Genomic DNA, 16,381 nt, shown 5'->3' with positions numbered 1-16,381 from the left:
CCAGCACCTGGGAGGCCGAGGTGGGCGGATCACGAGGTCAGGAGATCGAGACCATCCTGGCTAACATAGTGAAACCCCGTCTCTACTAAAAATACAAAAAATTAGCCAGGCGTGGTGGTGGACTCCTGTGGTCTCAGCTACTCAGGAGGCTGAGGCAGGAGAATGGTGTGAACCCGGGAGGCGGAGCTTGCAGTGAGCTGAGATTTCCCAATTTCACTCCAGCCTGGGCGAGAGCGAGACTCTGTCTCAAGAAAAAAAAAAAAAATTCAAAAATTAGCTAGGCATGGTGACAGGCACCTGTAATCCCATCTACTCAGGAGGCCAAAGCAGGAGAATCACCTGAACCTGGGAGGCGGAGGTTGCAGTGAGCCAAGATCACACCACTGTACTCCAGCCTGGGTGACAAAGTGAGACTCCATCTCCCAAAAAAAAAAAAAGGCTATTAACGGAGATACTCCAAGGTAGGGCTTCCTCCAGTGGCACTTGAAGTTGGTCCTGCCTGCAGGAGAATCTGTAGGTGGTCCTCTGTCGAGGAAACAGGAAGTGACTGTGGAAGGACCCACATGTGGCTCTCTGGATCTCTTCACTCTCCCTGATGTGTTGAGTCAATGCTCCTGGCACAGCCATACTCCCAGGTGACCCTCCTTGTCAGGCCCTCTTACCCTCCCCTCTCAGCTGTCTCATGCCCACCCGTTAGGAACAATCTTTTGACCCTCTTGTTGGCAAGCTGTCCTAAAGGGTCCCATCGCTTCAAAAATCTCATACTTTGCAGGAAGTTTTCACTGAGTGTGTCAGTGGCTCTGTGCCCTCTCCTTCTCCCCGACACCTGGCCAGGACTTGGGTTTTTTGAGGTTTCCTCCCCCTTATCCACTTCCACCCACCTCTCCTGCTCTAGATGACACCAGGTGTCCCATGCCAATCTTCCTAGCTCTGACCTGCTCATCTGGACTTTCGGTTTCCTCACTGACCTGAAATGTTTATACTTCACTTTTGATTTCTCCAAGATATTCTCATATTTTAAAATATTGGCCGAGCATGGTCGTTCACGCCTGTAATCCCAGCACTTTGGGAGGCTGAGGCGAGTGGATCACGAGGTCAGGAGTTCGAGACCAGCCTGGCCAAGATGATGAAAACCTGTGTCTACTAAAAATACAAAAATTAGCCAAGAGTGGTGACATGCACCTGTAGTCCCAGCTACTTGGGAGGCTGAGACAGGAGAATCACTTGAACCCGGGAGGCGGAGGTTGCAGTGAGCCGTGATAGCGCCACTGCATTCCAGCCTGGGTGACAGAGTGAGACTCCGTCTCAAAAATAAATAAATAAATAAAATATTAATGGTTATATTTCTCTTTTTTTCTTCTTCTTATTTGGACCCTTCTGCTGTTTGAATGGCTTTCCCAAGAGAACGTGGATTTCATTTAGACAAAAGAAATAAATTTTCAGCTTCCATTTCCAAATTGGACCAAAGCGGAAAAAAATTTAACCTTCGGCCGGGCGAGGTGGCTCACGTCTGTAATTCCAGCACTTTAGGAGGCTGAGGTGGGCGCATCACAAGGTCAGGAGATCGAGACCATCCTGGCTAACATGGTGAAACCCCGTCTCTACTAAAAATACAAAAAATTAGCCTGGCGAGGTGGTGGGTGCCTGTAGTCCCAGCTACTCGGGAGGCTGAGGCAGGACAATGGTGTGAACCCGGGAGGCAGAGCTTGCAGTGAGCCAAGATCACGCCACTGCACTCCAGCCCGGGAGACAGAGCAAGACTCCACCTCAAAAAAAAAAAAACTAACCTTCAAATTTGGGCTTTCCTGAAAGATAAGATGATTAACCCAGAATTCTGCAGGCTGGGAATGACTGTTAAGGACCTCAGCTTGGAGGATGAATTTTGGAATAATAGAGAGTGGGAGGCTGAGCATAGGACATAAAGGAAGTTCTTGTCACACGGGAAGGAAAAGCACAGACACAGGCAGGTGAGACTTCATGAGAAGGTCAGGGTGAGAGCTCTGCTGTGTCTTTTGGGATTGAAACCTGTGCATGACAGTTGGTGACTCAGTTAAAGAAACTCACTCCCAGGGCCTCTACTCGGAAGGAGTCTGAGAACCTCAGGGTCAATTCCTGCTTCTTTGAGCTGTGCCCTGGGGAGCTGAGAGGTTTCAAATAAGCTCTGGCTATTTGGACCAAGACCAACATTGTGTGGAAATATGCAATAGCTTACGTGGAGGGCGAGGTCTCCCAGGAAGCCAAGGAGTATGGGGAAATTGAGGCACAGAAGAGGTTTGGGTTTGTGTGAAAGCTTGAAGAGTTCCAGCACCTCACAGCCAGAGAGGCCATGGCCACACCTATGTATGTCAGCACAGGACGCCTGAACAATCCCCAAGGGAAAGGGGGTTCAGACCACACTTGGGATTGCCCAGGTCAAAGTGCCCAGGAACTATGGCCTCCAGGGGAAACCAAGAGTTTCAGATGAACCCAGTGCTTGAGGGCAGAACCAATGAGAAAATCTAGTCACATTTCTACAGCACATCACCGTTAAAAATAGCATTCTCTGTTATGTTAGGCAAGGAGAGATGATTATTTATTAACTTCTACAGATTAGACAATGGGGTGGGGGTGGGCTCAAGGTGAGATGATTTTTTGGGTCCAGGTCTGCTCAGGACAGGGATCCCAGTCTTCGGTCTCCAAATCCACCTCCTGTCTGTCTCCCCACACTGCTCCTCAGGCCTTGTGGATCCATTGAGGGTGATTTCTGTGGTTCAGCTCCCATGTCAGGCAGGAAGGGCAGCTACTGGGGCTGAGATCCCACATTGCCTACAGCCCTTGCTTCCTACCTGGCCTCCCCGGGCACCACCAGGGGCTGGGCCAGGCTGCTGTGCTGCACATGGCAGGAGTAGGGGGCTGTGTCCTGCGGGGGCACGGCCACCACCACCCAGGACTGGTAAGTGCCATTTTCATTGTGAAGAACCTCTCCCCGTAGCTCAGGCTCCTGCACCTTGCCGTCCCGAGTCCAGTGCACATCAATTTTCCCTGGGTAGAAGTCGTAGGCCAGGCACTTGAGTTTCTTCTTTTCCCCTGGGGCCTGGTGGCTGGTGACTACCACAGAGGGAGGATCTGTGGAGGGAGAGAGCGTGACACCGCAGGCTTGAGGTCGACTTCTCCCGGCCCAGGTCTCTTCCCACCCCGACCCTTGGCTGTCAGCGATCAGCAGAGCTCTAAGCTCTGTTCCTGCCCACCCCACCCCACCCCCAGCCCCAGGACACGTTCCAGAATATCAGGGAAGGCTGACGCTTTCCCTCTTGCCCAGTCCCCCCCCCACCCGTGTATTGACTCTGACGGCAATAAGTTGTAAATGTTCCGTGCACTTCTCCACGTTTTCCCACTTCTCAGTGGGCTTTGGAGTTCTCCTCTCCCCCAGTCTCAGTCCAGCCGCACGGTTCAGCCCATGCCTCTATCCAGCAACCGCTTCCCTGCAGCACTGCACAATCCTGAGTCTCACTACGACTCCAATCCAAGTCTCAGCTTGCAGCCATCAGTCCCGCTCACACTGGCTCGCTCTTGTCCTTCCGGGGCTGACATTTTACACACCTCCCTTCTCTCCACCACCCAGATGGGAGGCATCATTGTAGAGAGAAACAACGATGGGATTTGGAATCTGAAATCTGGAATTTGAGTCCCAGCTCTGCCTCTTACAGTGTTAACCTCACCTCTCTGATCTCAAGCTCCTTGTCTGTCAATTGGAGATGATTTGGGGACACCCATCAAGAAAGAATAGCCTTCCTGACCCATTCTGAGTGAAATTTTGAGATGTTCTTTTTGGACCACAAATTACATCATCCCAGGGAAGGAATGAATCCTAAAAGATGAAAGCTGGGGGCCTGAGGGACATCCAGGAACAAATGAGACCAGACTAAGATGTTGCCTGAGCTCGTAGCCTGAGATCATCTTTTATTCTGGGCTCAGTACTGAGGAGCAGGAAGCAGTGAGTACCTTGCCGGTCCAGGATATTTTTGCTGTATTTCAGGTATTTCCGCAGAGTCGCAGGGCACTCCTCCTCCAGGTAAGCCTTGGCCCGCTGCACGTAAACTGGTTCTGCCTCCCACTTCTGCTTGGTGTTCTGGGCTGCTGGGTCCAAAGCAACCCAGGCTGGGATTTCTTTGTTGAATTCGATGTAGTCCTTTCCATCGTAATAATACTTCCAGAATGATCCACTGCTTCTGTTATTCTCAATCTCACAACCGAACCTTCCATGCAAGTTGTGAGACCCTGAAAACTCCCCCGACCCCACAGAGAGACAGTCAGCCTGGTGCGAAATTTATCGAAATAACTCTTGGTCCTGCACACTGGGCATCCCAAAAGAAATAAAAGTTTCTGCAATTCAAGCATGCAATCCCTTTATCAAGACAAATAGGTCATTACTCCAATATATACAGCAGACAGAGAGGGGCTAACTCAGTTTGGTTTGGCATTTCAGGTTTGTCTCAGATGAGATATGCTCCTGCTTAAGAGAACTACAGGCTGGGTGCTGTGGCTCATGCCTGTAATCCCAGCACTTCGAGAAGCTGAAGCAAGTGGATCGCTTGAGCAGGAGTTCAAGACCAGCCGGAGTGACATGGCAAAATTCCACCACTAAAAAAATTTTAAAATTAGCGCAGCATGGTGGTGCAATGCCTGTAGCCCCAGCTACTCAGGAGGCTGAGGTGGGAGGATCACGTCAACCTGGGAAGTCAAGGCTGCAATGAGTCAAAAATCACACTACTGCATTTCAGCCTGGGTGACAGAGTGAGACCCTATCTCAAAAAAAAAAAACCACTGGGCTCAGTGGCTCACACTTGTAATCCCAGCACTTTGCGAGGCTGAGGAGGACAGATCACCTTAGGTCATGAGTTCGAGACCAGCCCCACCAACATGGTGAAACCCCATCTCTACTAAAAATATAAAATTAGGCTGGGCACAGTGGCTCACGCCTGTAATCCCAACACTTCGAGAGGCTGAAGCCAGAGGATCACCTGAGGTTAGGAGTTTGAGACCAGCCTGGCCAACATGGTAAGACCTCGCCTCTACTAAAAATACAAAAATTTGCTGGGTGTGCTGGCACACACCTGTAATCCCAGCTACTCGGGAGGCTGAGGCAGGAGAATCACTTGAATCTGGGGGACAGAAGTTGTAATGAGTTGAGATGGTGCCATTGTACATCAGCCTGAATGACAGAACAAGACTCTGTCTCAAAAAAAAAAAAAAAGACAAAATTAACCAGGCGTAGTGGCACATGCCTGTAGCCTGTAGTCCCAGTTACTCAGGAGGCTGAGGCAGGAGAATCGCTTGAACCCAGGAGGCAAAGGTCGCAGTGAGCCGAGATCGCGTCATTGCACTTCAACCTGGGCAACAAGAGCAAAACTCCGTCTCAAAAAAAAAAAAAAAAAAAAGAGCTACAGAATATAGATAGATTTCTATCTCTTCTACAGCATCTCTTCTAAGGAGAATTAATTTGTTTTAATTTATGCTGAGTCCTGAGGAAGCTGTCACAACCACACCAAAGTGTACTTCCAAATTGGCTAGAAATTATTTGTGATTTCATATGAGAAAGGAAGACTCTCCTTTTCTCTCAGTTCTAGGAAGAGTTCATATCATCACCTAAATAACCCTAATCTGATCACTTCTTTCTTCCTTTCTGGTGTTTGATATCTTTTTTTTTTTTTTTTTTTTTGAGATGGAGTCTCGCTCTGTCGCCCAGGCTGGAGTGCAGTGGCCGGATCTCAGCTCACTGCAAGCTCCGCCTCCCAGGTTCATGCCATTCTCCTGCCTCAGCCTCCCGAGTAGCTGGGACTACAGGCACCCACCACCTCGCCTGGCTAGTTTTTTGTATTTTTTAGTAGAGACGGTGTTTGATATCTTTATTCCAAATCTCTAAAGTCCCAACCTTCTTGCCCATTAGCCACAACTCTCAGAAATGCATCTCCTTAGGGTGGGGGACACAGCCTCTTCATTCTGATTTTAAAAGCAGGTGTTTACCCAGCACTGGTTAGTGCTGTTGGCACAGACACTGACAGCTCTCAAGCTTTCTGGGCTCACGACCCGGGTCTCTCCCCGCCCCCACCTGGTGTGCTGCCTGAACCAGAGCCAGTCACCTCCCTGGGCCTCTATTTGCTCACCTCTGAAACGGCAATGCCAAGAGCACTGTTTCAGGGGACTATTCTGAGCATTATATATGCTCATAGATGGGCCTGGCACAAAGTAAGTGCTCAGTAAATGTCAGTTACTCTTATTTCCTTTTTTTGTTTTTTGTTTTTAGACAACATTTCGTTCTTGTCACCCCAGCTGGAGTGCAATGGTAGGATTTCAGCTCACTGTAACCTCTGCCTCCCGGGTTCAAGCAATTCTCCTGCCTCAGCCTCCTGAGTAGCTGGGACCACAGATGTGCGCCACCATGCCGGGCTATTTTTGTATTATTAGTAGAGATGGGGTATCACCATGTTGGCCAGGGTGGTCTCGAACTCCTGACCTCAGGTGATCCACCTGTCTCAGCCTCCCAAAGTGCTGGGATTACAGGTGTGAGGCACCGAGCCCTGCCTAATATTATTTTCTAATACCTTGTATTCATCTCTTCATCCTCCTTCCTCGTAATTATCCACTTTGACATTTCTATTCCTGTCCATCAAAGCTTCTCCCAGTGTCTTTTCTGGTCACCTGTGCCCCCTCCTCTCCTATTGCTGATACACAGCCCGGGCCATTTTCCTTACCAAGACCTCCCACCCCACATCCTTCAAACGTCTGCCTATCTCTTTCTTGCCTCCTTTTGGAAACCTTCAGATCCCATGTAGCACCTTGGGCATTTTTGTACTTAGTAGCCCACCTTTTGACACCCACTCTATGATAATTTAACACCAGCAGTTCACCAGGCCAGAGGTTGGCTGCCTTGGGGCTGGCAGTGTGGTTTAGCAGAAAAAGTGCTGGGCCAGGGGCACAGGGACCATCTCTGCGCGGGCTCTGCCACCAGCTCCTCCAGCCACAGTGCAGGTGGCCCTTCCTGGGTCTGCATCTCACGGTGAGGAGAAACTTTAGGGCTGCGGGAAACTCTAACAGCCCGCGGTTTTGAATCCAGCACTTCCTCAGCCCTCAGCATGGGCTACAGTCTGTGCTGGGTGCTTTTCTCTGTTCTTTCCACAAATTTCAATTGAGCCAATATTGGCTGCACCCTGTCCTAGGCAATGGAGCTGCAAGGGAGATTAGGACAGACTGTGACATCCTTCACAGAATAGATATAGTTAAATATTACAAACTTGTTTGGAGGTAGGTCTCAGTGCTCCAATGTTTGCAGATTGCGACCAGATATTTTGGGAACGTTTCATTGTCAACAGCTGGGACTGGCAGAGCCACCAGGTGAGCCCAGGTCTGAGTGACTTTGAGAGTGGCTCACTCTCCAGGCAACCTCCCTGGACAGGGGTGAGTCTGATGCCTTCTCACGGGGGGATCAGCCTCTGATGCATGAGGTGCGGAGGTGAGAGGTCAGAGGTGCCTGGATAGGAAGTGACTCTGCCATCACTTCCTGTGTGAGCTGAGGCTTGGGATGAGGATGGGGCAATCAATGGGAAAGTGGGGAGCACCTGTGCTGTGGTGTGGGCGGGATGTGGACATGTCTGCATTTCTGCTGTGTCTTCTGTTCCTTCTCTGGGATTGGGACTATTTCCATCCTGCTAACCCCTTGCCACTCACACTTGAGGGGCTGCCTCTTGGGTTAGACCTTCCTCCCCCGTGGTTTGTTGTTTACTGACCATTACTGTCGTTGTAATACTCCACGATGTCATTCAGGGTCTCCATAAAGATGTCCTCCCTGGCCTTCTGAAGTTGGCTGTCCTGCTTCCAATCCTCCATTCCTTCCACCTGTCTCCAGAGTCCCACAGGCTGAGACTTCCTGTCTTTACTGTTGTATCTAAAGAACTGGAGGTCATTGAGTGAGCCAAGGGCCTGAAACTGGGGGATGTCTTCAACAAGCTTGGACAGCCCAGTGTAGATATAGGTCAGAGAGTAATGACCTGCAAAAGAAAAGACAGTTGAGGTCCATGCAAGGGTCCCACTGTGGGGCTGCACAGGGCTAGGAGGGGAGGCCTGCCCACTGGCCTCTTCCTCCGTAGCTCTTTCTCCTGTCATTAACCTTACACCACTGGAGGCTCACTCAAGTGAATATGCTCTCCTTTCATGCTAAGGATGATATTTCAGAGACCATCCTGTGTCTTCACTACATTGTTTCCCCTGCTTGGCACATAAGAAGATAACATTACTCAGCCTCCTCGAAGATACATTGGGACCACGTGACTGAGTTTTGTCAAAAGAGAATGTGAGCAGAAGTGATGTCTTTCTTCTGGTCCAAGACCCTACCAGCTGGCTTGTCCTTTTTGTTTCTCATCCCTTGAGGTGACAACTTTGAAGGCCACAGGATAATATGAAAGAGTCTCAGTATGCAATTAGCCTGGATCCCTGAGTCACCCCATGGAGGAATAGAACCTTGCCCAATGTGCATGGAATCTGACGTGCGTTAGAAATTAACATTTCTAGGCTGGGCTCCATGGCTCATGCCTGTAATCCCAGGACTTTGGGAGGCCAAGGCAGGAGGATTACTTGAGATCGGGAGTTGAAGACCAGCCTGGCCAACATGGTGAAACCCCATCTCTACTGAAAATACAAAAATTAGCTGGGTGTGGTGGTGTGGGTCTGTAATCCCAGTTACGTGGGAGGCTGAGGCAGGAAAATCACTTGAACCGGAGAGGCAGAGGTTGCAGCAAGCAAAGATCATGCCACTGCGCTCCAGCCTGGACGACAGAGTGAGACTCTGTCTCAGAAAAACAAATTAACATTTCTAGCTTAACCTGACAAATACGTATAGTTACAAAGGGTAGAAAGGAGAATTTACTAGAAAATTCAAGAAATGACTCAGACTGAATTAGCACAGCGTAAAACTAGGATGGAGCTCAGAATTCCTGGGGTTATACCTTACATTTTGGTACAAGGTGGAATCTGGGAGAGAGGAACATTTCCATAATAGTTCCACAATTATTTTATGATACAATTTATATAGGTGCTAATAATGTTGGAGGTCATATGGCAGAATCCTAGTTCAATTACTAAAATTATTCTTGCTCATGAGTTTCTAAATGTGATTAACCTTTAAATCAGTAGACCTTACAATTGAATTCATAGACATAGAGAGTTAGGAGGCCGGGCGCGGTGGCTCACGCCTGTAATCCCAGCACTTTGGGAGGCCGAGGCGGGTGGATCACAAGGTCAGGAGATCGAGACCACGGTGAAACCCCGTCTCTACTAAAAATACAAAAAATGAGCCGGGCGCGGTGGCGGGCGCCTGTAGTCCCAGCTACTCGGGAGGCTGAGGCAGGAGAATGGCGTGAACCCAGGAGGCAGAGCTTGCAGTGAGCCGAGATCGCGCCACTGCACTCCAGCTTGGGCGAGAGAGCCAGACTCCGTCTCAAAAAAAAAAAAAAAAAAAAAAAAGAGAGTAGAAGGATGGTTACCAAAGGGTGGGAAGAGTAGTGGCAGGGGTGGGGGGAAATTGGGAGGATGGTTAATGGGTACAAAAAAAATAGTTAGAAAACTATGTGATAGCACAAGGTGACTCTAGTCAATAATGATTTAACTGGAGCCAGGTGTGGTGGCTCACGCCTATAATTCCAACACTTTGGGAGGCTGAGGGGGGTGGGTCACTTGAGGTCAGGAGTTTGAAAACAGCCTGGCCAATATGGTGAAACCCCATCTGTACTAAAAATACATAAATTAGCCGGGCGTGGTGGCAAACGCCTATAGTCCCAGTGACTCGGAAGGCTGAGGCAGGAGAATCGCTTAAACTCGGGAGGCAGAGGTTGTAGTGAGCTAAGATTGCACCATGGCATTCCAGCCTGGGCAACTCTGTCACCAAAAAAGAAAAAAAAGAATGAATAAGACCTACTATTTGATAGCACAACAGGGTGACTATAGTCAATAATAATTTAATTGGGGCCAGGTGCGGTGGCTCATGCCTGTAATTCCAGCACTCTGGGAGGCTGAAGTGAGTGGATCACTTGAGGTCAAGAGGTCAAGACCAGTCTGGCCAACATGGTGAAACCCCATCTCTATTAAAAATACATAAGTTAGCCATGTGGCAGTGCACACCCGAGGCAGGATAATTGCTTGAACCCAACAGGCGGAGGTTGCAGTGAGCCAAGACCACGCCACTGCACTCCAGCCTGGATGACAGAACAAGACTCCGTCTCAAAAAAATAATAATAATAATCGTAATTTAATTGTACACTTTAAAATAACCAAAAGAGAGGCCGGGTGCAGTGGCTCACGCCTGTAGTCTCAGCACTTAGGGAGACCAAGGCAGGCACATCACGAGGTCAGGAGATCAAGACCAGCCTGGCCAGCATGGTGAAACCTGTCTCTACTAAAAACACAAAAAAATTAGCCAGGCATGGTGGTGGGTGCCTGTAGTCCCAGCTACTCGGGAGGCTGAGGCAGGAAATAGCTTGAACCTGGGAGGCAGAGGTTGCAGTGAGCCAAGATCATGCCACTGCACTCCAGCCTGGGTGGCAGAGTGAGACTCTGTCTCAAAAATAAATAAATAAATAATCAAATAAATTTTTAAAATAAAATAAAATAACCAAAAGAGTATAACTGGATTGTCTGTAACACCAAAAATAAAAGCTTGAGGGGATGGATACCTCATTCTCAATGATGTGATTATTTCACACTGCATGCCTGAATCAAAACGTCTCATGTACCCCATAAATATATACGCATACTATGTACCCACAATTTTTTTTAATTTACAAAAAAATCAGTAGACCTTGAGTAAAGTGGATTATTCTCCATAGTGGTGGGCCTCGTCCAATCAGTTGAAGACCTTAAGAGAAAAAGCCTCGGAGGTCTCCTAAAGAAGAAAGAATTCTGCCTACAGTCTGCCCTCAGACTCAAGACTAAGACATCAGCTCTTGCCTGGGTCTCCAGTCTGCTGGCCTGCTCTGAAGATTTAGGACTTGTCACTCCTCCCAACAGTGTCAGTCAATTTCTTAAATAAATCTCTATTCTCACTCTCTCTCTTTTTTGCATATATATAATGTAAATCTCTTCCTGTGTGTGTGTATGCGTGTGTATACAGTGTATGTATGTATGTGTATGTACGTATATATGTATATGTGTACAACCTATTAGTTCTGTTTCTCTGGAGAACCTTGAATAATTCAGATTTTGGTGCAGAATGGGATTAACATTCCAAAGTGATTGTTATACAATGAACATGAAACACCTTTTCTGACAATTTGTAAATGTCACCAATTTTAAACTCACACAACTGAAAAGCCATTTGCTTCCATGTCTTTATCCTGCACATTCTCATGCCACAAACAGCCTCCTTCCCCTGTCCTAGAAGTGACTCTTGATCTCCCCAAGCTCCCACTGCCTTCTCTTCCGGCCACTCGCCTTCCAGACCTACTGCAGCTGTGTCTGAGTGTGGGTTGAGGGCACAGGTTTCCTTCTAGCACCATCCCTCCAGCCGACCTGCCTTCCCACTTTCCCCTTGGGGTTACTCTGTCTTTCCAACAGCATCAGGCAGGTGTACCCAGCCACCGGAAGGAGGGAAGGAACAGGAGCAGAAGCAGCTCCACGCGCGTGGTTCCTGCTCCGTCCTGGCTGTCTGATCCCGAGCAGGTGGCTTGGTCTTTGGAGTCTTTGTTTTCACTGTAAACTAAGGATTTTAGATTCAGATTCCTGAAGGTCTTATTTCGGGTGAGGGCAGAGGCTCCCTGAATGCTCCTGGAAGTGTGTGAGCTGAGTGAGTTGACAGCCTTGGGCACCCTTTCCTGCCATATGCCAGGGAATCCCAGCTGCATCTATCCCTTCTCCCAGCCAGGTGTGAGGAAGGTGTCCTGTTCCTCACCTTCTTCCAGTCCCCTCCAGCACCCATCCCTTGCTTTCTGCACTCACCATCTTGGGTCTCCTGAGGGACAGCAGGATCCAGAAGGAGCAGCAGAGACAGCAGGACAGGCACCATTCTTACCATCGTGTCTGCTTGGAGGGTTCTGGGCAGGAGGCACAGTATTATCCTGGGTCCTGGGGCCCTGCCCAGGGGAGGTGAATCTACAGGCCAATGGGAGTGCCAGGACAGGCTCCTCCCCTAATAGAGAAAAAAAAAAAAACATGATACATAAGCTAGGCTGGGCAGAGGTTGTGATGAATGAGTCTACACACACGTTATACAAATTCAGAGCTGAGACAGTTGATCTCTGGACTGAGGCTTTGTGTGTGCCTGGGGCGGAATGATGCCAGTGGATGGGAGGTGTGTGTGATGGGTGACAGGTGTCTGGGATGTGTCGCCCTTCCAGTCTATTATGACACCCTCTGGAATCACTTGGGTGTTGTCAAACCAGACTACATCCCTGCCTTCTGGAAAAACTCTCAACATGTCCAGGATACGGACCTGGTTAGTCCCAGCTGGGGCGGGACCCTCACTCTCCCTCACCCGATCCTGCCAGAGCTGTCTGGAGGACATTCCCATTCCCATCTCTCCCTCCTTCCTTTCGGTGCCTGTGGAACCCCAGCCTTCCATGATGGAAACAGAAATAGCCGCATCCTCCTTTTGCAGCCTCCCTGGCAATAGAACCAGCAAGTGTGCACGGGGTTTATGCTCAGCAAGTCGAAGCTACTACCGTGGACATCAGGTCAAGTGTCTGGGAAACAAAGAGGCGGGTGCAGTGGACAATGCCTTCTGGTGGTCTTGGCAGTGGTCGCAACTGCCAGCTCCTGGGGGCAGTGGGGCTGCAGTAGCTGTGGGGGCGTCTGGGTTCCAGTCCCAGGTGGTGTCTTCGGTCCACACTGGACCTCTAATGTCCCCTGCTGGCTGCTGTCGTGTGTTTACAGGGCTGGCTCCCACTGTGATTTTGACCGGTCTGCTTCTGCAAATTGCGAGCCTAGATTCCCAGTCTTGCGAAGGAAGCAAGGACTGGAGGCAGCATGGGGTCTCAGCCCCAGAAGCCATCCTTTATGCCTGACATGAGACAGATAAACCTCAGAAATCACCTTCACCAAGCTGGACGCAGTGGCTCACACCTGTAAGCCCAGTACTTTGGGAGTCCAAGGCAGGAGGATTGCTTGAGGCCAGGAGTTCAAGACCAGCCTGGGCAACAAAAGGAGACCCAGTCTTTACAAAAAAAAAAAAAAAAAAAAAAAAAAATTGTTTTAATTAGCCAGGCATGGTGGTGCACACCTGTAGTCCCAGCTACGTAAGAGGCTGGGGCAGGAAGATCGCTTGAGCCCAGGAGGTCAAAGCTGTGATGTGTTGGATTGCACTACTGCACTCCAGCCTGGGCAACAGATCCAGACCCTATCTCTAAACAACAAAGAAAGAAATTACCCTCAATGGCATCATCAAGGCTGGGGGAGCAGTGCATGAAGACAGACAGTGGTGGATTTGGAGACAGAAGTCTGGAATGCCTGCCCTCAGCTGACTGACACCCCAAAACTGCCTCTCCTTGAACACTTTCCTACTGTCTAAACTGTAGAGCCTTACAAGCAGTAACCTTCTTGCCTAGCACAACAGAGATCGTATTTTTTGTAATTTGATTTTTTCATTGGTTCTGCTCCCAAGCACAGGATTCATCTGAAACTCTTGGTTTTCCCTGGAGGCCATGGTTCCTGACACTCTGACCTGGGTAATCCCAAGCATGGCCTGGCCCCCTGGCCCTTGAGGTTGTTCAGACGTCCCCTGCTGTATATACATGATATACATAGGTGTGGCCATGGCCCCTCTGGCTGTGAGGTGCCAGAACTCTGGGAATGAGTTTCCTCAACTGAGTCACCAACCGCCATGCACAGGTTTCAACCCCAAAGGACACAGCAGAACTCTCACCTTGACCTTCTCATGAAGCCTCACCTGCCTATGCCCCTGCTTTTTCTTCCTGTGGGACAAGAGCTTCCTTTACATCCAAAGCTCAGCCATTCGTTCTGTATTACTCCAAAATCCATCTTTCAAGCCAGGTTCCTGAAGAAAATCATTTTCAGTTTTCAGAATTCTGAGCCAACCATCTCATCTTTCTTGAAAGCCCAAATTTGAAGGCTATACCTTTTTTTTTTTTTTTTTTTTGAGAGGGAGTATCACTCTGTCACCTAAGCTGGAGTGCAGTGGGACGATGTCAGCCGACTGCAACCTCTGCCTCCTGGGTTCAAGCGATTCTCCTGCCTCAACCTCCCGATTCACTGAGATTACAGGCGCCCACCACCACGCCTGGCTAATGTTTTATATTTTAGTAGAGATGAGGTTTCACCATGTTGGTCAGGCTGGTCTTGAAATCCTGACCTCAAAGGATCCACCCGCCTCTGCCTCCCAAAGGGCTGGGGTTACAGGCATGAGCCACCGCACTGGCGTTACCTTTTTTTTTTCTTTTTTTCTTTTTTTTTTCTCTGATGCTTTGACTTCCATTTGAAAATTAAACTTGATGCTGGGCTCAGTGGCTCATGACTGTAATCCCAGCACTTTGGGAGGCCGAGGCGGGCGGATAACAAGGTCAGGAGTTCAAGACCAGCCTGGCCAACATAGTGAAACCCCGTCTCTACTAAAAATACAAAAATTAGCTAGGTATGGTGGCAGGTGCCTGTAATCCTAGCTACTTGGGAGGCTGAGGCGGAGAATTGCTTGATCTGGGATCCAGGAGGCGGAGGTTGCAGTGAGCTGAGATTGCACCACTGTGCTCCAGCCTGGGCTACGGAGCCAGATTCCATCTCAAAAAAAAAAAAAAAAGAAAGAAAGAAAATTAAACTCGAAAAGTGACTCCTTTAGCCTATATGTAATTCACCTTCCCTTCTTCTGGGGTAAAAAGCTCTATCCGAATATAGAGAGTCCCAGGGAAGAAAAAAAACTGTCAAGAGAAGGAAATACAGAATCAATATTTTGATATATATGATGACAGCTTGGACAAATAAAATATAAAAGATAAACATTCCATATCAATGAGGAAATCAAAATCCATGTGAGCTGGGCAAGGCTAGCGAAGATTTGAATATGAGATCTGGCCTCATCTGTGACCAGAGAGAGGGATGGGGGTGGACAAGGTAGAGGAAACCCAGTTCAGGCCAGGTGTGGGAGAGGAGGAGAGGGGCTCAGAGCCATGAAGCAGTTGGAGAAAATGTCTTGCAAGAAGTCAGAGTTCAGAGGCAATGGGAAGGCCTAAGGCAGTTTGTCCAGAATATGTCGAAAGATTGTTCCTAACCAGGTGGGCATGGGACAGCTGAGAGGAGGAGGTCACAAAGGCCCAACAAGAGAGGCGACCTGGGAGTGAGGCTGTGCCAGGGGCATCAGCTCGGTACACCAGGGATGATAAAGGGGTCCAGGGAACCACAGGTGGGTCCTTCCACGGTCATTTCCTGTTTCCCCAACAGAGGACGACCCACAGGTTCTCCTACAGCCAAGACCAACTTCAAGTGCAATTGGAGGAAGCTCCAACCCAAAGAGTCCCATTACCATAAATTATCTCCTTCTTTAATAATGTCCCAGTCACTTTATTTTATTTTATTGAGACAGAGTCTTGCTCTGTCACCCAGACTGGAGTACAATGGCACAATCTCGGCTCACTACAACCTCTGCCTCCCAGGTTCAAGTGATTCTCCTGCCTCAGCTTCCCGAGGGCTAGGATTACAGGCACGTGCCACCACGCCCAGATAATTCTTGTATTTTTTCAGTAGAGATGAGGTTTCATCATGTTGCCCAGGCTGGTCTCGAACACCTGACGTCAAGTGATACAACCGCCTCAGCCTCCCAAAGTGCTGGGATTACAGGCGTGAGTCACCGCACCCGGTCCCCAGTCACTTTAGAATTTGGAGGGTCTCTCTGCAAATAGCCCATCAACCATGAGCGTACCTGGAAAGACCTGGTTTCCAAATAACTGGCTTCCTCTGTGTAAAACGAGTCTTATTGTATGCTTTAAAAATTAGCTTGGCTGGGTGCAGTGGCTCACGCCTGTAATCCCAGCACTTTGGGAGGCTGAGGTGAGTGGATCACGAGGTCAGGAGTTCAAAATCAGCCTGGCCAAGATGGTGAAACCCTGTCTCTACTCAAAATACAAAAAAATTAGCTGGGCGTGGTGGTGGGCACCTGTAATCCCAGCTACTAGGGAGGCTGAGGCAGAGAATTGCTTGAACCTGGGAGGCAGAGGTTGCAGTGAGCTGAGATTGCACCACTGCACTCCAGCCTGGGCAACAGAGCAAGACTTGGTCTCAAAAAATATATATATATATATATATATATATCTTGAGAAAAATTGGCAAAAGGGGAGATGGCACAGAAAGATGGAGAACCCCTGTCCGAGGGGAAAGGGGCAGTCAGAGAACACAGGCTGTGATGGAAAGGATACAC

General features: G+C 49.0%; 1 protein-coding gene across 1 annotated transcript; it reads right to left on the bottom strand.

Annotated features, from left to right (window-relative positions):
• Positions 1–2,548: 2,548 nt before the first annotated feature.
• AZGP1 (alpha-2-glycoprotein 1, zinc-binding) lies at positions 2,549–12,072 on the bottom strand. Its single transcript, XM_008018605.3, has 4 exons — positions 11,962–12,072; positions 7,764–8,024; positions 3,982–4,257; positions 2,549–3,105 (listed from the first exon to the last, which is right to left on the bottom strand). The coding sequence occupies exons 1-4, from the start codon at positions 12,035–12,037 to the stop codon at positions 2,822–2,824; spliced, it is 897 nt and encodes a 298-aa protein (XP_008016796.1). The 5' UTR covers positions 12,038–12,072; the 3' UTR covers positions 2,549–2,821.
• Positions 12,073–16,381: the final 4,309 nt, after the last annotated feature.

The sequence above is a fragment of the Chlorocebus sabaeus genome, chromosome 28 (assembly GCF_047675955.1).
Source record: "Chlorocebus sabaeus isolate Y175 chromosome 28, mChlSab1.0.hap1, whole genome shotgun sequence".
NCBI classification, from domain to species: Eukaryota; Metazoa; Chordata; class Mammalia; order Primates; family Cercopithecidae; genus Chlorocebus; species Chlorocebus sabaeus.
Note: the sequence above shows the minus strand (reverse complement) of the source record. Positions and strands in the feature narration are given on the sequence as shown.